This window comes from Stenella coeruleoalba (assembly GCF_951394435.1).
Source record: "Stenella coeruleoalba genome assembly, chromosome: 1".
Taxonomy (NCBI): domain Eukaryota; kingdom Metazoa; phylum Chordata; class Mammalia; order Artiodactyla; family Delphinidae; genus Stenella; species Stenella coeruleoalba.
The window spans coordinates 20,277,182-20,302,288 of NC_137169.1; the positions used below are offsets into that span (position 1 = coordinate 20,277,182).

The 25,107-nt window shown below is 49.3% G+C and overlaps 1 protein-coding gene across 1 annotated transcript; it reads left to right on the forward strand.

Annotated features, from left to right (window-relative positions):
- Positions 1-248: 248 nt before the first annotated feature.
- CATSPER4 (cation channel sperm associated 4) lies at positions 249-14,957 on the forward strand (the record flags this gene model as incomplete). The annotated part of the gene is made up of 11 exons (XM_079923634.1): positions 249-389; positions 517-591; positions 1,070-1,213; positions 4,391-4,492; positions 10,433-10,530; positions 10,698-10,818; positions 11,012-11,145; positions 12,425-12,599; positions 13,360-13,571; positions 14,117-14,282; positions 14,904-14,957. Exons 1-11 carry the CDS (start codon positions 318-320, stop codon positions 14,955-14,957), a joined length of 1,353 nt encoding a protein of 450 aa, XP_079779760.1. The 5' UTR covers positions 249-317.
- Positions 14,958-25,107: the final 10,150 nt, after the last annotated feature.

Here is a 25,107-nt window from a genome sequence, read left to right on the forward strand (position 1 = left end):
TCTCCTTAGCCCAGTCCCACCTCCAGCTCCTAGATACAGAGCAGGGACCCGCCCCTGTGTCTCCATCCAGGCTGCACAGGAGACCTGACCTGCTCTTATCAGCCTCTGACCTCTGACCCCACCCAGCCCCTTGGTGTCCGTGGCCTCCTCTGTGGCATACTGAGGGGAGTCAGTGGGAAGAGCTTCTCTTGGTGTGAGAATTCCTTGGTGGAATGCGGACAGGTGGAGGTCACAGAAGCCTCTATGATATCACCGAAGGGGGGCAGGACAGCTTGGAATGAAGTTTCTTTGAGGAGTGGGAGGGACACTGAGCAACTATGGCGCATAACCAGAGGACCTGGTGGCAGCACTGGACTGACACCACCTATATCAATCCTTTGAACCGCATGGTAGGTGGTACCTGCCTGGCTGCACTGCCCAAGCTGGGCATCCTGGGGCGGGACGGGGCACTGGAGGACCATACTGAGTCCGGAGGGGCAGTGGCTGCACTGATGGGCCCTCTCCTCGCCCTTGCAGAGGGCCGCTCACGAGCCCTACCTCCGGCCAGAGGAGCAAGTGCTCGTCAACCGCCGAGATATCACTAGCAGTAAGGTAAGGCCGAGGCCGGGCCTGCAGCCTGTTGGGGGGTCTGCAGCAATCCTCACCCCCACAGTGACCCTTGTGCAGCTGTGTCTATGGGGCAACCGGCCCTCAGAATACCTCTGCCCCTTCTGCCTTCTAAATGTCCCAGCTGTGATCCCTGCAGTGACCGCCCCTGCCATGGGATGTTAGTAACCACCCGGCAGTGCCCCTACAGGAGCCCCTATATAATGACAGCCACTCCCCAGCAGAGACCCCAAAAGAGTCTCCCTTACAATGACCCCTACAAAGACCACCCAGCAGTGACCCGCTTTTAGTGGCCATTTAGGTAGTGACCTCTACATTGAGGCCCCCGTTCCATGATCCCTTCTCAGGCAACTTCTTTCCCAAGAGTGGCCTCCAAGGGTCCCTATTCACTGAGAGCAAACTTCCAGGCAGAGGCCTCCTACGGTGACACCTGCCTGAAGGAAGGTCCCCCACCCTCTCCCAGGATGCCTGGGACATGCAGGAGTTCATCACTCGCATGTATGTCAAGGAGCTGCTCCGACACCCGGCCTTCCACCTGCTGCTGGCCGTGCTGCTGGTGGTCAATGCCATCACCATTGCTCTCCGCACCAACTCCGTTCTTGACCAGGTGGGACTCCAGCCTGACCTCTGACCCACTGATTTAACAGGGGCCTGGGCAATTCACTTCCCTCTCGGGGCCTCAGGCTCCTCATCTGTTCATGATGGTTGGATTGGATGCTCTTCAAGGGCCTGTCAGTGCTGACTTTCTTAAAGATCAAGGAAGACTTCGTGGTAGGGGGGACCCAGCTTTGAGAAAGGCATTGGATTTGCAGAGGAAGGACAACAGAAAAATGGTGTGAGCAGAGGCAGGCAAATGGGTGCCTTGTGGGGAAGGGTATCCCATTTTAATCAATAGCCACTAAGTGAGAATCACTCTGTACCAGATACTGCACTCAGTGCCAGGTACGGACACAACAGACCCAGTTCTGTCTCAGATAGACAGACATATCATTCCAAATGCCTGGGTGTCACAGAGTATGTGGAAGCTCAGAGGAGGCATTGACCATAATCTGGGGATCAGGGAAGGCTTCCTGGAGAAAAGGACATTTAAGCAGAGAGCAAAGAATGAATAGGAGTTGGCCAGGCAGAGAGAGGTGGAGAAGAGTGTCTTGGGCAGAACAAACAGCATGGAAGTGAGTTCTGTGTGTCCAGCTTGAAGTCTGCTATGGCTTGGGTCTTACCCTTGATGTTTTAATTTCTTACAAGGAGTCTACCACATACGTGGATTGTGCTATTGAAAATCAATATCTTTAAAATGTCCAGTGTGGTGACTGATGAGTTCAGAGGGGTGGTCAGCAGCAGATCACACAGGGTCTCGTTAAAGAGGATGGGTTTTATCCTATGTCATTGGAAAGCCAAAGTTTATTTTATTTTACTTTACTTTTATTTTTTTAATTGAAGTATAGTTGATTAACAATGTTGAGTTAATTTCTGCTGTACAGCAAAGTGATTCAGTTATATATATATATATATATATATATATATATGTATATATATATATACATTTTTTTTTGCGGTACGCGGGCGTCTCACTGCTGTGGCCTTTCCCGCTGCGGAGCACAGGCTTCGGACGCGCAGGCCCAGCGGCCATGGCTCACGGACCCAGCCACTCCGTGGCATGTGGGATCTTCCCGGACTGGGGCACGAACCCACGTCCCCTGCATCGGCAGGCGGACTCCCAACCACTGCACCACCAGGGAAGCCCTATACATTCTTTTTTTATATTCTTTTCCATTGTGGTTTATCATAGGATATTGACTGTGGTTTATCATAGGATATTGTATAGTTCCCTGTGCTATACAGTAGGACTTGTTGTTTATCCAGGAAAGCCAGGGTTTAAAGTATGGCAACATGAGAGTGACTGGCATCTAGGTGGATGGTTGCCGAAGCTCAAGGAATGGATGAGGTTGCCTGGAGAGAGTGTTGAGCGAGAAGAGGACCAAGACAGAGCTCTGAGGAGAGCCTCCAAGTAGAGGGCAGAAAATAGAGGAGGAGATGCCAAAGGATGCTGAGGGGGAGTGGCCAGAGGAGTGGGAGGAACCCCAGGAGAGCGCATTACCAAGGGAGCAGGCACAGGGTCAGATGTGGCTAGGAGACAAGGCAAGGAAAGGACTATGAAGCATCCCTTGTTTAGCTCTTGTGACCTTGACACAAGCTGCCTGTGATGTGGTAGAGGCAGAAACCCAATTGCCAAGGTTTGTAGAATGCGTAGACTACAGGGCAGATCAAAACCCATCAATGGCTCATGAAACGAGTTCAGAGTGTAGATAGCAGCATTTTGAAGTAGAATGAAATAAAATGAAAAAGAATGAAGTAGAAATTGTAGTGGGGGAGAGGGAGGGAGGGGAGGAGGGGAGAGGGAGAGAAAGCATTATGGTGTAAAATGTAAAATATATTTCTTTGAGTCCCAGTCAAAAATGCTAAAATCCCTGATATAGGATATGTGCCCATGAAGGTCAAATCCTAGAGACTTGTGAATGCCAGACTGGTTTTGAACCTCACCCTGCAGGCCATAGGGGGCCATGGAAGCTTTGTGGGTGGAGAAGGCAACTCTGATTTAGCCACAGATGTGCATGACTTGGAGAAGGCAGGGGGACTGTTGAGGAAGCTCTTTGAATAAATAGTAAGGAGAGCCTATTGCCACCACTGGCCAGTGGGGTAGAGCTGAAGGGAAAGATGAAGGGAAAGAAAGCCCTTCCTTTTTGTAGGCAGATGTCCCTGGCCCATGATGCCCTTTGGGAATTTGGAACAGGCTGGAAGCCCATAAACTTTAGCTCCCATCTGAGTTTCAGAAGCTCTGCCCAGAGAATTTCCTGGTGGTCCAGTGGTTAGGACTCCGTGCTTCCACTGCAGGGGGCCTGGGTTCGATCCCTGGTCAGGGAACTAAGATCCCGCATGCTGCGTGGTGTGGCCAAAAAAAAAAAAAAAAAAGAAGAAACTCTGCCCAGCCTCGCACTGGCTGGTGGATGGGATTGGTGGCAAGGTGTGGGGAGCAAGAGGCTTGAAGCACTGAGTCTGTGGGTCATGGAGGTGAGGAAAGGGAGGAGTCCAGTGACTTTGGTAACTGCCAGGGTGGAGTTGGGGGCTGGGAGCTGTTCATGTCCCAAACTATATCAGAGTCACAGCTTAACAGGAGATTGCGTGAACATGAGTTGGGTTTTAAACAGAACTCAAAGTCATGGATCCATCCATCAATCCGTCCACCCAGGAACATGTCTTGGACCCGTGAGTAGGGGGATACCCAGGAGCTTGGTCAGGCCTGGCTGGGGGGATTTGGGAGCTGGAGCAGCAGGAGTGGTTGGGACAATCAGAGAAGCAAGGATGGGGCTTGGTGTCCTCCATCTCAAGGGCCAGGTCTTTTCCTCCCAATCCTGGAGTCTGTTCTGCCTTTCTCCACCTCCCTTTTCCTACTCTAGAGGTTAAGAACAAGGGTTTGTAGTCAGACAACAGTCTTTATCATTAACTGTCTGACCTTGGGCACCTCTCTGAGGTTCCCATCAAGTGCAAGATGGAAATTAAACCTACTTCCTAGGACGATGGTGATGGTAACATGAAATAATACATTTGTGGTCTTAGCACGGTGCCTAGCACGTACATGGAAGGGGTGCTCTAAAGGGAGCTACAAAGATGCTGATGAAGAGCAGTAAGAATCTGGGCTTCCCCTCCCCTGAAGACATGCTCTCTCCCTGGTCTTGCCACCCCCTACTCACCTCTCTGCCCTTCCTTTTCTCTATCTTCCATGTAGAAACACTATGAGTTGTTCTCTACCATAGATGACATTGTGCTGACTATCCTTATCTGTGAACTTCTCCTCGGCTGGTTAAATGGCTTCTGGATTTTCTGGAAGGTGAGATCCTGGGCCCTCCCTGCCATCACATCTATTCCTCCTTAGGGACAGCACCCCACCCCATCCCCATCCACCTGGCCCTGCAAGGTGCACAGGTGGAGGGGTGTGTGTGCATGTGTGTGCATGTGTGCTCATGCAGAAGGAGAAACTAACTACTTCTGAGATGTCTGTGATGTGGCAGAAAGTAATTTGTACTAGAAGTGCAGCCTCCCGGGGTTCCAGTTCCTGACCCAGCCTTCCCTAGTTCTGCAATCCTGGGCAAACCTTGATTTCCTTATCAGAGAAATACAGTTGAGAGTATCCACCTTAATTTACAGGGTTCAAGAACAGGGGTCAGTAAAGATTTTCTGTAAGGGGTGTTGACCTTAAGAATAAAACAGTTATTTTACCAGCAAAAAAGGGTTTATCTGGGAATAGCAGAGGAATCCCAAATCAGGACTAGCAAAGGACAGCATAAGCCATAGACTAGTCCAACAAACAATTGAGAGGAACGTTATTTTATAGAGAAAAAGGAGGAAGTTGGGAAGGGTTGTTTTGAACCAAAATCTACTGGCGAAAAGTGAGAGTTCAGGGTGATGGTGGTCTCTCATTGGCTGAGTTGCTGGAATAGTTGATTTCTTGCAGGAGATGCAATGTACATCTTTTCCTGTTGGGGCCTGTAATTGATGATTCTTTCCCCTTTGGGATTTTTCTGTTCAAGTCTGTAATTGACAATTCTTCCTGTAATTGACATCTAGTGATACTGCGTGAGAGCTCCCCCTTTTGGCCTCCCAATTCCATTGTAGTGAGGTTTCCCTTTATTAATTTTCACAAGGGCCAGATAAATATTTTAAGCTTTGTGGACCATACAGTCTCTGTTGCAAACACTCACTTCTGCTGTGAGAGCACAAAAGCAGCCATAGACAGTGCATAGACAAATGAGCATGGCTAGGTTCCAAATCAGTTTTATTTGTGAATACTAAAATTTGAACTTTATGTAATTTTCACATGTCACAAAACATAAAACATATATATATATATATATATATATATATATATACACCATTCTAAACCTGAGGGTCTTTAAAAAGAGGGGCTGCTGGTCAATTTGGCCCTTGGGCTATAGTTTGCCTACCCCTCTTCTGGAGGGTATCAAAAAGCTGTCTGGGTGGGAACAGATCTTAACATTACATAAAATGAGACAAAGACTCAAATTCTTTGTTTCAATAGGACTTATAGAGTTAAGGGATTTCTGGAGTCAAGGGATTTATCTTGCCTTTGGGCATGTGCAAGAAGAGGCTTTGAAAAGAAACACCTATCAGATTTTTATACCTTTCATAAAAAGGAATCATCATTTAAATACCTTTACCAGGAAAACCAATGAGAATTACAAGCTTTCCAGGGGTTAGAGGTGTCACTTCATAGAACACAGAATGTAGAACCTAGAACAATATTTCTGAAGTCCAGATATATATTTTTTAATACATTTATTTATTTATTTATTGGCTGTGTTGGGTCTTCGTTGCTGCACACGGGCTTTCTCTAGTTGCGGCGAGCAGGGCCTACTCTTCGTTGCGGTGCACAGGCTTCTCATTGCGGTGGCTCCTCTTGTTGCAGAGCACGGGCTCTAGAGCACAGGCTCAGTAGTTGTGGTGAACAGGCTTTGTTGCTCCGCAGCATGTGGGATCTTCCCGGACCAGGGCTCGAACCCGTGTCCCCTGCATTGGCAGGTGGATTCTTAACCACTGTGCCACCAGGGAAGCCCCAGATGTCTTAAAGTATGCTTTGTGAAAACAACACTTGGGAGGATGTTTATTAACAGAAAATAGAATAGGATGGTGCATATTTACATGTCTCCACACTGGAGAGGAGAATAGGTACCATGCTTTTTGTGAACATTTCAATGCACCACTTTTTCAGAACTAGCTCTAGGTTACAGGCAGACATCTGTTGCATGAGAGAGAACATTTCTTCCTTCCTGTAGAGGTGAGATTTCTTTTGCTACTGGCCAGGGTTCTTGGCCTCCTTAATTAATAGAAACTGATCAGAGGCCAGACAAGAAATTCAGGGAAGGCTTTATTGGGGCCCCTGCTGCAGCAGGGGGGAGAGAGAACAATTAACAAGTTCCCTTGCCCACTCTCTTCAGAGGGGGGATGAGCTTGTGGCTTGGGTGGTTTGCCCACCCCTTTGGTGATGTGTGCAAGGGGCATGCACAGTACCCTGCTTTTGATCCCAACCCCCTGCCTTTGCTCCCTGCTCTTCAGAAGTGGCATTTGGACCTTTTGTATCTTTTTGTCCATAATTTGCCCCAGCTGCTCATGCATGCAGTTATTTTTAGTCCCTTATAGTTTCTTTGTATTTTGTTGCTCCAGGAGTCTTGTATCAGGTGCAGGCACTGCAGCCAAGGGTCCCAGGCCCCAGCCTGTCTCACTTTTAGCAGCAGTTAGGAAGGCCTGCACTTTCAAGGGGCCTGCACTTTCAAAGCTAAGCTCCGTTTCATTAACACAAGAGAACTGGAGCAAGCCTGAGAATCTTCTGTTCTTCCAAGCCACTCTGCTTGTCCTCTCAAGGGCAAGATTTCTCAGCCTCGGCACAGTTGACATGTTGGCCTGGATAATTCTTTGTTGTCGGGGGACTGTCCTGTGCATTGTTTAGCAGCATTCCTGGCCTCTACCCATTAGATGCCATTAGCACCCTCCTACCTGTGACAATCAAGGATGTCCCCAGACATTGCCACATGTCCTCTGGAAGGCAAAACCACCCTCCAGAACTAATGGCTGAGAACTAATGTCCCAAACCCTAACCTTCCTCTGGGGCTATAGCCTCCCAGGGCCAAAAGCCAGGGCTTGTTAGAGGCCCTCTGCTGTCTCCTTCCCCACCCCCAACCCCTCCCCTGGTCCCAGTGTACAAGGACTGCTCCCTGTTGAATGGGTAGATGGAAAGGGAGAATGCAGGGGAAGGAGGAAAGTCTGCAAGTTAATATCTCACATATTACCCAGGCACGTGGGGCTCCCCAGAGTTTTGCCCCTAGTGCCCCCTTTTCCGTGGCCCTTGTGTGGCTCCTCCCTCTCCTTACCTCCATAGCCTATTAATTACTATTTCACCACCTAAATATTTCTCAGATTTCTTGCTGCCTCTGCATCTCTGCTATCCCTGTTCTAGCTCTTACCTTGTCTTCTCTCACCAGGATGTTGCTATGGCTTCCTGTGTACCCCACCTGCCATCAAAGTAATTTTCTGAAGGCCCAAGACAAAGTAACTTAAACTGCTCCAGTGGCTCCCTATTGTTTCTAGGATCAGGGCTAAATGCCTCACTGTGCTTAAGGCCTTCCATGATGTGGCTCTTGCTTGCTTTTGCAGCCTCATCACTCCTGGCTTTACCCTTGGGTATTCCAGCTACATCAAGCTGCTTGTAGTGGCATTCCCCAACACACACTTTCAAGTGCATGCACACACACACACACACATACACACTGCTGTTTCTCACCTCATGCCCATGCTGACCCCTAGTCTATAAAATCTCTTTGCCACTTACTCACTTGCTTTCCTCCTACTTACAGCTTAAGACTCTTGCAGATGTTTTCTCTTCCAGGAAGTCTTCCTGTCTCTCCCAGGCTAGGTTAGTTGTTGCTCTGTCTCCCTAATGCTTTGTACTCACCTCTCACCTGGAGTTAAAACTTACTGTCTGGGGCTTCCCTGGTGGCGCAGTGGTTGAGAGTCCACCTGCCGATGCAGGGGACAGGGGTTCGTGCCCCAGTCCGGGAAGATCCCACATGCCGCGGAGCGGCTGGGCCCGTGAGCCATGGCCGCTGGGCCTGCGTGTCCAGAGCCTGTGCTCCGCAATGGGAGGGGCCACAACAGTGAGAGGCCCGCGTACCGCAAAAAAAAAAAAAAATTACTGTCTATCCACCTCCCTCAAAATAGTCTGTGAGCCAAGCAGGGCGAAATCCTGTATCTTCAGGATCTGATTTGAGGTGTGGCATATAGTAGGAGCTTAATACTGAATGGATAGAGGGATGGATCTGTAGACAGGCAGACTTGTGTCTCCTTGTGTATGTTTAGGCACCGACACTTTGAATGTGAAACACAAGGAGGGCTTGTGTTTATTGGACTGCCTAATTTAAGAACTTTTTCTCCATTAAAAATCATTTTCTTTTTGAATATTTAATGCAGCTACATAGGGCTTCCCTGGTGGCGCAGTGGTTGAGAGTCTGCCTGCCAATGCAGGGGACATGGGTTCGAGCCCTGGTCTGGGAAGATCCCACATGCCGCGGAGCAACTAGGCCCGTGAGCCACAACTACTGAGCCTGTGCATCTGGAGCTTGTGCTCCGCAACAACAGAGCCCGTGATAGTGAGAGGCCCGCGCACCGCGATGAAGAGTGGCCCTGGCTTGCCACAACTAGAGAAAGCCCTCACACAGAAACAAAGACCCAACACAGCCATAAATAAATAAATAAATAAAATTAAAAACAAAAAAAAGTTCTCTTAATGCAGCTACATATTGGTCAAAACTGTATTGAGAGACTGTCATATAGAATGAAGTAAGTCAGAAAGAAGAAAACAAATATCATATATTAACACATATATGTGGAATCTAGAAAAATGGTATAAATGAACTTATTTGCAAAGCAGAAATAGAGTCACGGACGTAGAGAACAAACGAATGGATACCAAGGGGGGAAGCGAGGGTGGGATGGATTGGGAGATTGGGATTGACATATATACACTACTATGTATAAAACAGATAACTAATGAGAACAGACTGTATGGCACAGGGAACTCTACTCGGTGCTCTGTGGTGACCTAAATGTGAAGGAAATCCAAAGAAGAGGGGATATATGTGTACGTGTGGCTGATTCACTTTGCTGTACAGCAGAAACCAACACAATACTGTAAAGCGACTATACTACAATTAAAAAAAAAAAAAGACTGTACTGAAAGGCACACACAGAATTCTTGTTCCCACTCCTGACCTTTCTTCCCTTTCCCTCACCCCCACCCTCTTCAGATAATCTTCGTTATTTATAATCTCTTGTTTATCCTCCTAGTGTTTATTTTGCAATCATAAGCAAATATGTACATATTTTTAGTCTTCCCTTTCCTAACAGTAGCATACTGTAAACACTGTTCTGCACTTTCCTTTTTGTCACTTAATGGATCTTTCTGTATCAGTACATGGAGACCTTTCTTACTATCCTATACTCCACTGAATGTGCAGTAGTTTATTCAACCAGTGTCCCAATTGCTGAACACTTTGGTTATTTTCAGCCTTCTACAAATGCCATTTTGTACGTGTACTAGAGTTTGTGTGGGTCAGATTTCGAGAAGTGGGATCACTGGTCAAAGGTAAATGCGGATTGTTTATTAGAGCAAATTCTCCTCTGTAGTGGTTGTGCTCAAATTTGTCATACACCTGAGCTTCCTTCCTCCATCCCCATTCTAAAAGAGTTTGTGCCATATTGGACAAAGGGCTTGCAAAATGTGCCTTTCTTCTGCAGTGAGAGTTAGTTCACCTCTGACCTGGCTATTGAAGCACTGTTCCTTAATGTTTTAATCAGTATTTATTTTCATTTTATTGTCAATTGTAGTGTGTGTCACACAAAGCTGGAGCATCCAAACACTCTCAGGTCACCTAACTGCAGGGCAAGGCCATTGTCAGCAGCGCAGTAGCCAAGGTGGGCGCTCAGCTTAGGAACTGGCTGTGTATATATGAGAGACTCCACTGTGTGCTTCAGACACTGCACTTGGCTATTGACACATGTATGAGACAGCGAGCGCATGCATGTTTTGTGGCGTGTTTGGGGCGACAGCAGGATGAGTAACAGCAGTGGATGGCAGATGACTGGCCCTGCTTCGAGAGGACCACTGAGTCCCCCATCCTTGGGGTGTACGGAGGGCAGACCCAGGATGAACCCATGGGCTGGGCCTGACAGACCCTGCTGGGGCTGGCCCACCCCCCAGGACGGCTGGAACATCCTCAACTTCCTTATCATCTTTATCTTGCTCCTGGGGTTCTTCGTTAATGAACTCAGTGCCATCTCTATCACCTACACCCTCAGGTAAGCTGGGAACTGAGAAAAGGAGGGACCTGTCTGGACCCTGGGAAAGAGAGGAAGGGGTTTTTACCAGGTGGGGATCAGCTCTGCCTTTCTGGGCAGGTGGGGGGATGGTGAGGAGGAGGGGTCTGGGAAGGGCCGAGGGGCACCCCTGAGAGGCTCTGCCACAGGGCACTTCGTCTGGTGCACGTGTGCATGGCAGTGGAGCCCCTGGCCCGGATCATCCGTGTCATCCTGCAGTCAGTGCCCGACATGGCCTACATCATGGCGCTCATCCTCTTCTTCATGCTGGTCAGTGCCCTCCCCTGCCCCCGGCTACTCCCCTTCCCTGAACAGGCCCCTAGGTCCCTGGGGATACAGGGTGTCTGGAGAAGAGGAGAGGCTATGGGCCTGAAGCCCTGTGACTCCCCTGGCAGCTCATTTGCATGGCCTGTCCCTAAGGCCCTCTGGTGAAGTCCGGGCGGGTCTCTGGTCTCTCTGGCAGGTGTTCTCAGTATTCGGGGTCACTCTCTTTGGTGCATTCGTGCCCATGCATTTCCAGAACATGCAGGTTGCCCTGTATACCCTCTTCATCTGCATCACCCAGGATGGCTGGGTGGACATCTACAGTAACTTTCAGTGAGTGCCCATGGGGCTTCCAGGGGAGGGGGGTGGGGCCCAATCCAGGCAAGCTAGCCAGGGAGGGGCTGGGCTCCCAGGGGCAAAAAACTGACTGGGGAAGGAGGCGTGCTGCTCCAGGGCTTGGGATGAGGATGGCACAGCAGGAGGGGGATGCCTGGGGCTTTAAACTGGAGAAAAGCAGGCTCCCTGGAGCTGAGGGCTCTGGGTTTGTAGTCTACTTGAAGAGTCATTCCCAATGAAACTCCACCCATTCAAGGTCCCACTGCAGGCTATTCAGGGAGATTTCTCCCATTATGCTCAGCAGCTGGGCAGCTAGGCCTTGGGCAAGGGAGCAGGTCTGTGGTTGCATCTAGCGCTCCAAGGCAGCCTCCCAGCCCCCACTGGAGCCCACCAAACTGCCTGCACTCCTGAGAACTTAGGGTCTCATTTATTCATTCTGAGACCCACTGCCCAGGGTCATTATTGGCCACAGATGGCTGCCTGGGTTCTGTTCTTTACCTCTTTCCCATTAAGCCTAAACTCTATTTGTTTCCAGTCCCCTCCAGGGAGTGGGTCCCCCTAACTGATTTTCTTTTTATCTCCTTCGTGTGAGAGTAGAAGCCCAGCTGGTAAAGGGGCTTCTGCACTCATTACCCATTATGATGTAGGCAGTAGAAAAATCATGGAGTGTGCAATAAAGGTGGCCGGGGGTTCTGAGTCTGCTCCACTGCACTAGCCGTGCAGCCGTCTGAGCCTCCGTTTCCTCATCTGTCAACTGGAGATTAAAATACATTATTAACCGTGTCATGGATTGCTGTGAGAATTAGCAGAGACTGGCACTGTGTGCACGCACATGCACACACACGCATAGCAGGAGAGAGAAAACTATTATTTGGGAAAATATTTTATGGGAGATTTATAATAGGTATTAACAGTGGGTGGGATTTTTTTCCTGTATATTTTCCTTCTGATCTTTCTACAATGAGCTTGAATTACTTTTTATAATAAGAACGACACGACTAAAGAATATAACCAATAGATTAAACTCGGTAATGCTGACGTACAAATCCCCACCTTGCAGGGCTGGCTTGAGGACCGCCCACTGTCTGGCAGTACAGCTGGCGCTCAGTAAAGAGCAGCTGCGGGAACAATTAGGAGTAAGGCATTAGAGCTCCACAACAGCAGTGAGGCAGCAGAAGTCCCAGCGGGCCTTGAGATAATTTCCCCATCTCATAGATGAGGAAACTGAGGCCCAAAGGGCCAGGGAGGTGATAGGGCCCCTGACTGCCATCTCCAGGATGGAGACAAGGGAGTACGCAGTGGAGATTGGGGGCGCCATCTACTTTGCCATCTTCATCACCATCAGTGCCTTCATTGGCATCAACCTGTTGGTCGTCGTGGTCACCACCAATCTGGAGCAAATGATAAAGGCAGGCGAACAGGGGCAACAGCATCAAATAGTCTTCAGTGAGGTGAGTGAGATGGGGAGGGCAGAGGGGGGTGAGGCAGAGTGTATGTGAGTGCTGAATTGAGCGTGTGTGTTTGTGCGCGCGCGCACACTCGAGGGCCTGAAGAAAGCCAAGCCTGAGATGCGGAGGCAGCATTGCCCACGGCCAACTCACCAACGGGGGCTTCTGAGGAGTGTGGAGTTCCTAGGTGTTTTGTTCTATGGCAACTAAAATCTAAGCAGCTGAGTGACCTTAGGGCGTTTAACCAATCTAAGCCTCAATTTCTTCTCCTGTAAAATGAAAATAATTATAGTACTTCATAGGGCTATTATGATAATTTCATGGGTAAACGAACAGTACTTGGCACATACTAAGAACTCAATAAATATTAGCTATAGTGTTATTCATTCAGGGGTAGAGCTTCCGAAAGGCTGGAGAGTGTAGGGTGGAGTATTGCCTAAAGTGTTGAGGGCTGTGGGCTGTGACTTGAGAGTAGATAGGGTTTCAGAAGTTTGCTGGGTAGGATTTATCAGGAGTGAAATGGTGGGGGAAGCACTAGGTTTTGAAAAGGGGTGAGAATTTCCAAAAAGGTGAGGGATGGGCTCGCGCATTTCAAGTTAAGCTCCCACAGCAAAGGAGAGAGCCTAAGATTGGTTAGAGCTGAAACAAGGGGCGTTAGAACCCTGGTGACCTGAGACTCATCCTCCCTGAAGCCAAGCAGGAAGGGGCAAGGGGAGGGGGTGCCGGCTGAGCTGTCCTTCCCTCTCCATTTCCCCCTCCCCAGACAGGCAGCGAGGAGGGAAATGGGAATAACGAGCTGCCGCTGGTGCACTGTGTGGTCGCCCGTTTGGAGACATCTGGCGTCCCCCAGGAGCCGTTTATGGGGGGCCTCCCGACGAACCTCTCAGAAAACACATTCGACAACTTCTGCTTGGTGCTCGAGGCAATACAGGAGAACCTGATGCAGTACAAGGAGATCCGAGATGAGCTCAACACGTAGGGCGGGTACTGGGGGTACCCTCGAGTCTCGTGAGTCAGGGCTGAGTGGAGCCTCAGATTCTTCTGGCCTCACGCCCTCACCATTTTTTTTCTTTTGCGGTACGCGGGCCTCTCACTGTTGCGGCCTCCCGTTGCGGAGCACAGGCTCCGGACGCGCAGGTTCAGCGGCCATGGCTCACAGGCCTAGCCGCTCCGCGGCATGTGGGATCTTCCCGGACCGGGGCACGAACCCGCGTCCCCTGCATCGGCAGGCGGACTCTCAATCACTGCGCCACCAGGGAAGCCCACGCCCTCACCATTTTATCATGCGGACCCTGGGGCCCAGAGAGGTTAAGTGAATTGTCCAGGTTTCCCCAGCCTGTCGGTGAGGGAACTGGAATCCAGACCTCCCGGTTCCTCGCATCTCACAAGAGCCTTAAGCCTCGGCCTGGGTCTCTCTCAGAGTAAAGGGAGAGGGCGAAGGGGGCTGGACACCAGGGAAAAGATGGGAGGGCAGCCTTCCAACCCTCACCCTCGGAACGCACTCACCTCTCCGCCCTCAGGATAGTGGACGAAGTACGCTCCATCCGCTTCAACCAGGAACAGGAGGAGGAGCTGATGCACAGGCACTTATCGTGGAGCCCGTCGAGGGCAAGCGGGTCCTCCACAGCCACCCGTGAGATGACTTGCCAGCAAGACTTGATCACTGCGCTCGTCAACAGGGAAAAGGTGCAGCTTCCTTCCCCTACCCAATGGGTACTCAGCTCGCCACGCCACCCAGCTCAGCCTCAACCCCATTAGTCAAGGCCTCTGTCTATTCCAAGATCTGGTCCGCCCCCTAGACTCCCAAGCACCCCAGCAGTCACCGCCAATCTGGTTAGGTTCCAACTTTTCCTTCTTCGGGAGGCCCCGCCACTCCCATAGGGCTCCAACCACTGAGCCATCTTGGTCTTCAGCACCGTCAAACCTACCCTTTCTTAGTGAGACTTGAGCGGTTCAGTCCCTGCTTAGTGGCAGATACTCAGGCCCACTGGGGGCATAGGACCCCCAGGTCCTGTCTAGGGTGCATAAGAGGAGCAGCCTCCTGAGGGAGGAAGATTCTATGGAGAAAAAGTCACACTCCCACATTATTTAGTTTCTTTCTGCTTCCCACACCATCAGACTGGGAACCTTGTGAATGTCCACGGCCTGAGCTCCCACAGTCGGAGAGCAGACTCCGCAGGCTAGAGTTAGACGTGAAGGACTTCCTGCCAGGCCTGGATGAACAGCTGTTGAGCTGAAGGAGGGGAGTAAGGGGGCATCTGCCATGTCAGGGTGGGGGCATTGACAAGAAGACCTCTTGGTTTGCAGGTTCAGGAATCCAACACAAATGTACTCCTTAACAAACACAAATTGAGCCGCTGAGAGGGCAGGACGGGAGCCAACGGGCATGAGCACACACACCCAGCCACTGCATCTTCTGCATCACTAGCATGACTTGGCACATCCTGGCCTGAACCCATCCTCTCCCTTACCCCCCCGGGCAGATGCCTGGGGATGGAAGGGGGCAGCATCTCTAGGGCTTGTGCCTGGGAGCCCCAGGTCCAGAGGAGCCGGGATGGAGAAGGATGCTGGATGAGAGTGGGAGCCCTACCACAAGGATGAGCACAGAAGGGGGTGCTGGCCAAGGCAGCCAGGATTTGCCCTAAGGATGGGCATCCCTGGTATCCTGCTAGACCAGAACTAGATGGAGTCTAAGTGGGCCCAAGCACCAAGAGAAGAAAGGTGAGGCCAGTGGGGCCAGGTATCTGTATCAGGAATAAACTTTTGTGTTGGGACCAATGTGTCTGACTGGTGGATCTCCAAACCCTTGAGGCAGCCTTGCCCCTCAAGAGCCTGTTTGTCCAATGGGAGAGTCACTGGCTGTCCTCCAGAGCTTCCAGTCTAATGGGAGAGAAAATCCACACCCTGAAAATTTTTGACTTAACGGTAGAGATGTAATCGCTGCCCTCAGGGTCCGAAATTCTGGGGGTGAAAATCTGGTCCTCACAGTTCCTCACAGTTGGGAGTGCCTCTCTTATGAAGGAGACGCCCTACCCTCTCTCTGTGTCTGAAGGTGTAGGAGACTGGTCCTCATTCTGGGGAGTTCTAGTCTGATGGGGTCACCATCGACCAAGTCATGCAGGTACAGGAAGCTCTATCCTGGATCAATGGAGAATGGCTGGGCGAAGTGTGGGTCCTGGCAGGCTCTCTGGGGAAGAAGAGCACTGAAGCTTCCTGGAAGGCATCAGGAGGAATTTGAGGGTCAGGTGGATAAAGTCCGGTGGAGAACTTGGGACCTGTGAGACCTCTTTGGGAGCTTCATACAAAGACCATCGAGAGCCACAGCAGGTCCTGAGCTAGGCAATGCAGAGTCTGAGAAAGCTGTGGCAGTCGTGGGCACTATGAAGAGCTGCCTCGGTGGATTCTCATCCTTGGGCAAATCACTGGGCCTCATTTTCCCCATCTGTGCAATCGGGAGAGGATAAGATTGAGCACTAGCTCTAAAATCAAACGGCCAGCACTCAGCCCCAGAACTGGGAGACTGATGAGATCAGCTGTACGGTTGAGACTCAGGTTCCCTGATGTTGTGCGAAGGGAAGGCTGGAAGAGATGTTGTGTGAGAGTTCTGCCCAGCTGTTCAGCAAAGACTGACAACTAGGGGCCTTGGGGATATTCACCAGTTGGAATGGGAATCCCCAGAGGCCCACTGATTGCAGGTGACGGGAAACTCCACCCTTCATCCCCTCCCACTGGCATTGCTTCCAGCCCTGAAGAGCCCCCTGGGGCCTGCTGGGAAGAAGTCTGGACAACTGGGGCAGGGGTGGTGCACTCAGCAGGCAGGTGAGAGGTGGCACCCCAGCAGTGCTTCACTGTCTTGGAGTGCTATCTGTTCCCCTGTTTGGGCCAAGACTCCAGGACCATCAACCAGCAGAACGATGGGCAGCCAGTGGCTTTTGCTGCTTCTGCTGCTATTTATGGGGAATGGAGCCCTCAACCTGCCTGGTGAGTAGCCACATACACCCTTTCCATCCATCCTTCTCTGGGGGCTCTCACAGCCTTCTTCTGGCTCACCAGGGAGGGGAAGAAGGTGGTGGAAGATCAAGTAGTATCCCCAGGAAGATCTCATGTGAGCACAGCCATTCCCCAACCCACCCCTAAATTGTCTGAAAGGCTTGGGGCACCAATGAGCTCGGGGGAAGGAACATGATGGGATGACCTCCAAAGAGCTTCTGGCTTTGCCCATCCATCCTCATCCAGGATGCTGTATTTGTCTGTCTATTCCCTCCATTCTGTCTGTCATCTCAGCTGTCTCCCCTTTTCTGTCTGTCCTTTCCATCTGGGCTGGGCCAATAGCTTGGGGTTTCAGTAGGCTAGTTCCCTCTCAATCTGGCCCAGAACTGAGGGCCCAGGGGCTTGGACCCCTGCTGCCCTCCCCTGCCCTACTCCATCAAAGGTCAGCCGCCACCCCCAATGCCTCACTGAGTCCGATGGAGGAGTGCAGCCCTGGATCCTGAGCTCCTAGGACAATATAGGGGAACATGTTGGGAGGTGGCAGGAAATTGCATGTCTTAGCAATCCCATGAGTCATGACTTTTTCCAAGGCCAGGAGTATCCTTGGCAAAACACCCAGGAAGCAGATAGCAGTTTTGGTGAGAGGCACAGAAGGGGATAATTATTATCAATAGCAGTTTCTACTTATTGAGCACCTACTGTATGCTAAGTACTGTGCTAAGTGCTTTACATGCATTATCTCATTTAATCCTCATGACCACCAGTGAGGTAGGTATTGTTTTCACTGCTGTCTTACAGTTAAGGAAACCGAGACTCAGAGACATAAAGTGATTTGTCCCCTCATCAGAGCTGGGAGTCTGTCCCAGGTCTGACTTTAGAGTTCAGGCCACATTCCATTGCTTCTCAAAGGAGCTGCTGTCGGCAGGAAACTTCAATATCACATAAATGTCAGTTCTTACCAAATCTTTAATTGTGACACACTTCCAATCAAAATCCTAACAGGGTTTTTTGTAGAAGTTGATACGCGGATTCTAATACACATAAGGGAGAACAAAAGGCCAGCAACTGCCAAGATAACTTTGAAGAGCAAGATGGGAGACTCACTCTACCAGATACTAAGACTTACATTAAAGTAAGATCATGTGGTGGTGTTGCAACAATAGACAAGCAAACCAATGGAATAAAAGAGCAGGGAAATCAGTCTGGATGCGTAATAACAGGTAGCATCACAAATTGATCAGTGGGAAAAGGATGGATTTTTCCATAAGGGGGCAGGGACAACTGGTTAACCACATGGAAAAAACATAAAATCAGATCCAGTGGAAACATCTCTTCCCGCACATAAAAACTCGAGACTCCCGTAGCAAGACATCTGTTCATTTCAGCCTGGAATTTTGTTGCAAACAGACCCACGGATCACTAGAGTTTAGAGGACTCTTGCGATATTAAGCCCAAGTCCCTCACTGTGCTGAGGGGGATGTAGAAGCACTGAGAGTGGGGGGGTCTTCCCCAAGACTACACAGCAAGTCAGTAACAGAGCCAGGTCTAGAGCCTAGATCCCCCACTCTTTCCGTGCATCCTGGCCAGCACTCCTGCTCTATTGTGACCCCTTAGCTCTATTCAGGGCTAGAAGAAAGTGGGAGGCGGAAGGAGCAGATGCCAGATGGGGGCGGGGTCAGGGAGAAGGATCAGTGCCTCTTTGGAGCTAGGTTGTAGGAAGGACAAGCCCATCACCTCCAGTTTTCTAAACTAGTCCTTTGACAAAGACCAAGGTTGCAATGACAGGGCATCAGGTGATGCGCCTATTTCTGCCCATTGCCCAGGGGGAAGAGGAAGGTTTTCAAGGGATCCAGCTCAGTGTAGCTGATTTGGGCCTTTTTCTCTAGAGAGAGTGGCTGGCTTGGACATGAGAATGAAGCAATGTCTTTGTGAGGCAGTGCAGCGTGGTAGGGAAGACATTGGGCTCTGGGATCTGATGGATCTGATTTCAAATCCAGTGCCACCACTTCCTGGCTGTGTGACCTTGAACAGATGCCTTCACCTGTCTGAGCCTCAGTTTCTTCATCTGATAAATAGAAATAATTTTCCTTACTTCAGGGTGGATGTGAGGATTCAGTGCACCAACACTCGCACATTGGAACAGCACCTTACTCAGACAAGGTGAAAAACCAAAGGTTGTCAAAATTATCTTTGACTGCTATTGCACTAAATGAAGCACTTGGCTTTTGATGAGGGGTCACGTTGTAAAAAAAAAAATTGTGTATCTTTAAATATTAGAATCATGTTCAATGCAGTAGGAAACACATCAAAAAGCCATCGAGAAATCAAAGATCAAGTGTGATAATAGATTTCCATCTTTTTCTGACTCTGTCTCTGTAATAATTCTTGAGTGGAATGAGACATAGTTGCCTGATTTAGTTAAATTCGCTCTCCCTGGCATGCATCAGCTGAGATCTATTAGCACAGAGCTGGCACATAAATGAATGCGCGCCAGTAATAATGTAGTTGGTGTTTTGTTTTTTGTTTTTGTTTTTGGCTGCGTTGGGTCTTTGTTGCTGTACGCAGGCTGTCTCTAATTGCAGTGAATGGGGGCTACTCTTCATTGCGGTGCACGGGCTTCTCATTGCAATGGCTTCTCTTGTGGAGCACGGGCTCTAGACGCGCAGGCTTCAGCAGTTGTGGCACGTGGGTTCAGTAGTTGTGGCTCGCAGGCTCTAGAGCGCAGGCTCAGTAGTTGTGGCTCACAGGCTTAGTTGCTCCACATCATGTGGGATCTTCCCAGACCAGGGCTCAAACCCGTATCCCCTGCATTGGCAGGTGGTTTCTTAACCTCTGCGTCACCAGGGAAGTCCCATGTAGTTGGTGTTGATATCATTTTTTTTAATCTTCCAATAAGGATATTTGATAAAATGAGAACATCTGAGAAGAACTCTGGATTGGTGGAGGGAATGGGTATATAGGTTTCTTTTTGTTTGTTTTACAGGCATTATGACAACCTGGGGTCAGCTACAACATCTTCCACTAAAGACTATGGAACTGTGGGAACTATAGAGTGTTCCTCCACAATTTCATCTCCATCCAACAATGGGAGAGACAATGGCCCTGCAGTTCCACCTAACACCTCACCAACAACTGGCAGAACAGAACCGTCTGAGTCCCAGCAGCATATCACATCAACTGCTCCTCCAGTTTCACTACCAGCCAGCAGCTCTGCTGGGTCCACTGAGCAGACAACCCCAGCACATGAGACTCAAGAGGAGAGATTAAGTACAGTTATCACCACAACCTCTGAGGGCACAACGCTGCCAAATTCCATGGTGACTTCTACATTGAAGGACCAGGGAGGGACAACCAGAAGCACAGCCTCATCCAGCATGGCCACCTCAGCAAACCCCTCAAAACAGAACCGGTGTGCTCCAGCTGCAACCCCATTCGCATCAAGCTCCGGAGCCAATGGATTGGAGTCATCAGTGGTCGCTGACTCTCCAAAGGTCAGCCACGATCACAGCTCCAACGGCCTTAAACACACCAGGCAATGACGTCACATCATCGGGGTCCATGAGAACCACTGTCTCTGAGAAGTCAGCTACAACGCTATCCCCCGCAACATTGGACGAAATCCCTGATGTGAAAGAATCTTTACCTGTGACAAGCAGTGCAGTTATACCGCTTCGCTAACCATGACCACCTGGGGACAGACATGCCTGGCACTCAGGCAGGGGTAACTACCGCTGCACCCCCAACCCCAATAACAGCCCCCACGATGAGCATGCTGTCCAGAAGACATCACAACACCATCACACAAGCACCTTCCCATCCAGTGGAATCAGCCCCCAGTGCTGGCACTGCAATGGCCCAGTCACCTGAGACAACAGCTGCTCATTCAACAACCCTTATTCCCAGCTCCTCGGGGATGACAAAATCTGCTGCCAGCACTGGAGCCAGTCAAGCCTCCCCTAAACACACCAAGAACAGTAGTCCTGGAGCAGGAGTCTGTACTTCAGATGAATACCCGGCGGACAGGAGAGTTTGTATGTGCAATAACAGCTACTATGCCCATCAGGTAAGTCTGAGGAACTCATGTCAGTACAGCGAAGAACTCTTCACAACTCTCTTCACATCTGAAGGCCCAGATGAACACATGTCCAAAGGGTGTGGGAGGGCCAGTGAGGTTTGGTCAGACATTGACATCTAAAGAGTCCATCTGGGCAGAGGTGATTTCTAGTGAGAGGAAAGGTAGCTGAGCATATGAATTTGTCTTAGTCAATTCAGGCTGCTATAACAAAATACCATGCACTGGGTGGCTTATGAACAGCAGAAACATTTCTCACATTTCTGGAGGCTGGAAGTTCAAGATCAAGGCACCGGTAGGTTTGCTATTAGGTGAGGGCCCACGTCCTGGTTCATAGAGAGCTGTCCTCTTGCTGTGTCCTCACATGATGGAAGGGCCAAGGGAGCTCTCTGGGGTCTCTTTTATAAGGGCACTAATCCCATTCTTAAGGGCTCCACCCTCATGACCTAATCACCTCCCAAAGGCCCCACCTCCTAATACTGTCACATTGGACATTAGGATTTAACATATGGATTTGGGGTGGGGGTGTGTGCAAATATTCAGTATATAGCAGAGGTAGAACGGACAATTCATCAACCCCCAGCCCCCAGGATTCTAATTACTGACTAGAGATTAAGCCTTCCTGGGGGGAGTAGATGATGATCCACCAAAGAAAAAGGCTGTAGCCCCAACACAGGCCTGGAGGGCTAGATAGGGAAACGGAGGCAAAAATCTTGTTGAGGCAAGACCAGTGTGGCTGGGTTCACAGGGTCTCCCTGTGTTAGTAGCAGTACAACTAACTCCCAGGCTCACCCTCTGGCAGGGCAGAAGCTGGGTCCTGGGAACCAAAAAAGATGATGGTGTCCCCCACACATATGCCTCCTACAGTTGAAATAAATCTAACCCCCCAAAAATTTCAAGTTAGCAAAATTCTGATTTTCCTAAAATGACTAGCCTGTTTGTTTTTTTTTTCTTCTTTTGGCTGTGTTGGGTCTTTGTTGCTGCATGGGTTTTCTCTAGTTGCAGCAAGCGGGGGCTACTCTTCGTTGCTGCGTGCAGGCTTCTCAATGCAGTAGCTTCTCTTGTTGCGGAGCACAGGCTTCACTACTTGTGGCTGGTGGGCTCTAGAGCACAGGCTCAGTAGTTGCGGCGCACGGGCTTAGTTCCTCTGTGGCATGTGGGATCTTCCTGGACCAGGGATCGAACCTGTCTCCCCTGCATTGGCAGGCGGATTCTTAACCACTGCACCACTAGGGAAGTCCTACCCTGCTTTTTAAAATATCAAATTTCTTCAGAAAATATTTCCTTGGCATTCCTGCTTTGGTCTGTTGGATAATCCAGCCTTAGGATGAAGCTCCTATTACATTTAAAACTAGGCGGTGCTTAACTTATGGGCCAGTATTTTCCAAAATGTATTTTGTGGGACACCAATGCTATGGGATTTCAATAGACATTACACTAAAACAAAAGGGTTGTATTGTCAAGTATATTTTGGAAATACTGGATTAAACAAAGCTGTTTTTTGACTGCAGGACTTTTCAGAGCCTTTAATATTTAGTATTCCACTGTTCACTGTGACTCCTTTCAAAGTCAGATTTTTAAAACAGATTATGGCATGCATTTTCCAAGAGTGTCCCCAGAAACCTCATTCTTAGGAACATTTAAGCAGTACCTTGGAATATACCCTGTTGCCAACGAGGGAGTTCAGATGAAGTTGAGCAGGCTGGGCAAGGTAGAAGTGACCAGGATGACAAGTCTGACCCAGGGGGGCTTTAGTCAAACTCTGGCTCATTAGAGGTTTGTCCCCATCTCAACAAACTCTCCTGGGGAGACCAGGGTTATGTACCCACTTGTACAATGCAACATGTGTCCCTCCACAGAATATAGGAAGTATATCATTGTGTTTTCACACACTGAGAATGAGACACCTTTTCTTTTCGTGTTAACTTTCTTCCCTGTGAGTAAGAACATGGACTCTGCAAGATAGACTGTCTGGGTTTGAATCATGACTCATTTTCTTCTGCTGGAGATAATATGATCACATTAACTTCCGGGCATCAGTTTTTGAGTGTTAGCTATTACTGATATTATTATTTGGCATTCCATATCACAATATACTATTGATTGCAATAGCAGAAAGTTATGTGACTGACTTATACTGCTCCCCTTCCACCAACTCAGGTTGGTACAAAACATCTGCTCTTTTTTTTGGGGGGGGGGAAACTTCCCCCACCAGGGATTGAACCCGGGCCACAGCAGTGAAAGCCTGGAATCCTAACCACTAGGCCACCAGGGAACTCCCAAAGCACCTGCTCTTATATTGCAGCCCATCCCTCTGACCAAACATGCCTTCCAAGATAGAATCAGTGAGCTTTTAAAAAAACGGAAAGGAAAACAAAATCTTTAAATTCAAAGTAATAAAACAAGTCCAGAAATATTTAGTATTTCCATAACATTTTACTTTTTAATGACTAACTATAAGCATTTCATCCCAAATTCAACAGCAAGTGTGGAAAGAGCAGACATAGAAAGAGGGAAGGGTTAAATATTGATATTAGCTTCTCCTTCATCACCCGAAACCACTGGTGCCTGACATGTATCAGGGCACCATGTGGTGCCAGGGGCAGAAAGTCAACACTAACTGGCCTGAGGAAAATTAATTAATTATAAAAATTGAAAGCATTAAACAAAATAAAACAAAATTTGTTGCCTCATGAAACTAAGAAATCCTAAAAAGGACTTGAAGACTCTCCCTCATGGCTCTCAAAGGCACTCCCTCCCTCTCCTCCCTCAGTAATGTCTCTTTGGGAGTTCAGGCTTTTATAAGACAGAAAGAGCCATTGATTTCAGACAGTTTAGGTCCCTCAAAAACCCCTAAGGCCCAGGTTACCTGCTGGAATGAGAAGGAAATCAAAGAACAAAACAAATTAATATCTCCAAAAATAATCTGCCAGGCAAGTAACAGAAACCAACGGGGCTGGAGAAGGGGAAACAGGAGAACTTATTACAAGGGCATCTCATGGAGCCCAAGGGTAGCCTCCAACCAGGGTCTCCAGGGACTTGGAACCATGCATGTGGTGGAACCCAGGGCGTTGCCTCTCTCTTCTCTCAATCTTGCTTCTCCCCTTCTGCACCTGTACCTGCTTTGTTCCCTTCTCCACACACTGGCTTGTCCTGCCTCTCAGCCCATGTGGCAGAAAAGGGCTGCCTCACAACTCTCAAGCTTTATACCGCCTCCTTTCAGGCTCAGTTCCTGGGAAAGTGGTTCTGAGTGGATCAGCTAAGTCCAGGAATCAGGGTCCCCCAGTGCAATCATGGCAGAGGGGTCTCACCTCCCGCTGGGGAGAGTCTTCGTTTAAGCGAGTTGTTATGGGTTGGGCTAATATCCCCACAGTGTTTCCTCCACCCAGATTAGAATGCGTACCCTTGCCCATGGCGTCATCCCAGGAGCCTCAGGAGGCCTCTGCCCTGGCTCTTGTCCTCCTGCAGAACTATCCAGGGTGTTGGTGGCCCTGCACTGCCAGCTGCAGGAAATTGAGGTGGTCCTGAGCAGCTGCTTCCTGAAGACTCGCCACTGGATCCTGGAAGAAGGTGCCTTTTCAGGATGCTCCAGTGTCAGTAAGACAGAGGAGGGTCTTAGTGTCCAGGTCTTCACAATGGAGAAGAAGGAGGGTACCTGTGGACTCCGCCTTTCTGTGAGCAATCTGGGAGGGGCCCTTTGATAGGAAGTTGGGCTGTATGTGTGTTTTGGGGGTGGGACTGGGAAATGAATGATTGGGCACCAGTTGTGACTTTATTTCCATTTAACCGAAGAATAATTTTCTGGAATGGAGTCCAGTCTTGGCAGTCAGACCAGTCTTTTTGGGGAAGAGACCACGTTGTCCCCCATCAGATTGGGAATGCCTTTATAAATGGTGCCATGATTGATGGACTGGGAAATCGGTTTCCAAACTTGTCAGCCACAGAATCCTTTAAAATAATCCTTTAAAATAATAACTACTAATAAAATAATCCTTTAAAATAATAACTACCGCAACCACAACCAATATTTATAAATTTCTTACCGTGTACCATGTGCTGTGGGTCAAATTCTTTTTTACGTGCACTATCTCACTAAATCTTCACAATAATCCTGTGAGGTTCCCATTTTACAGATGAGCAATCTAAGGCTCAGAGAAGTTGAGGGATTTTCCCAAGTCACACAGCTAGTTATTAACAGAGCAGGTTTGTGCTCCTAACTGCTCACTGTGCTGTCACTTCCTTTCCTTGGAAGGGATCTTACATAAAAGCCAAATATAAAAATAAATATATAAAAGCAGGGCAGGTCTGATTGAATGGAGTGGGAGGAAGAGTGCCCTGCTGGGTCAGCTTCCCCCTAGCACATAGGTGGGCTTTAATGCCCCTTCAAAGAGGCTCTGGAGCTCCCCAGGCTCACTTTGAAAACTAGAGTTCATTCTAACGGCAGGGTGG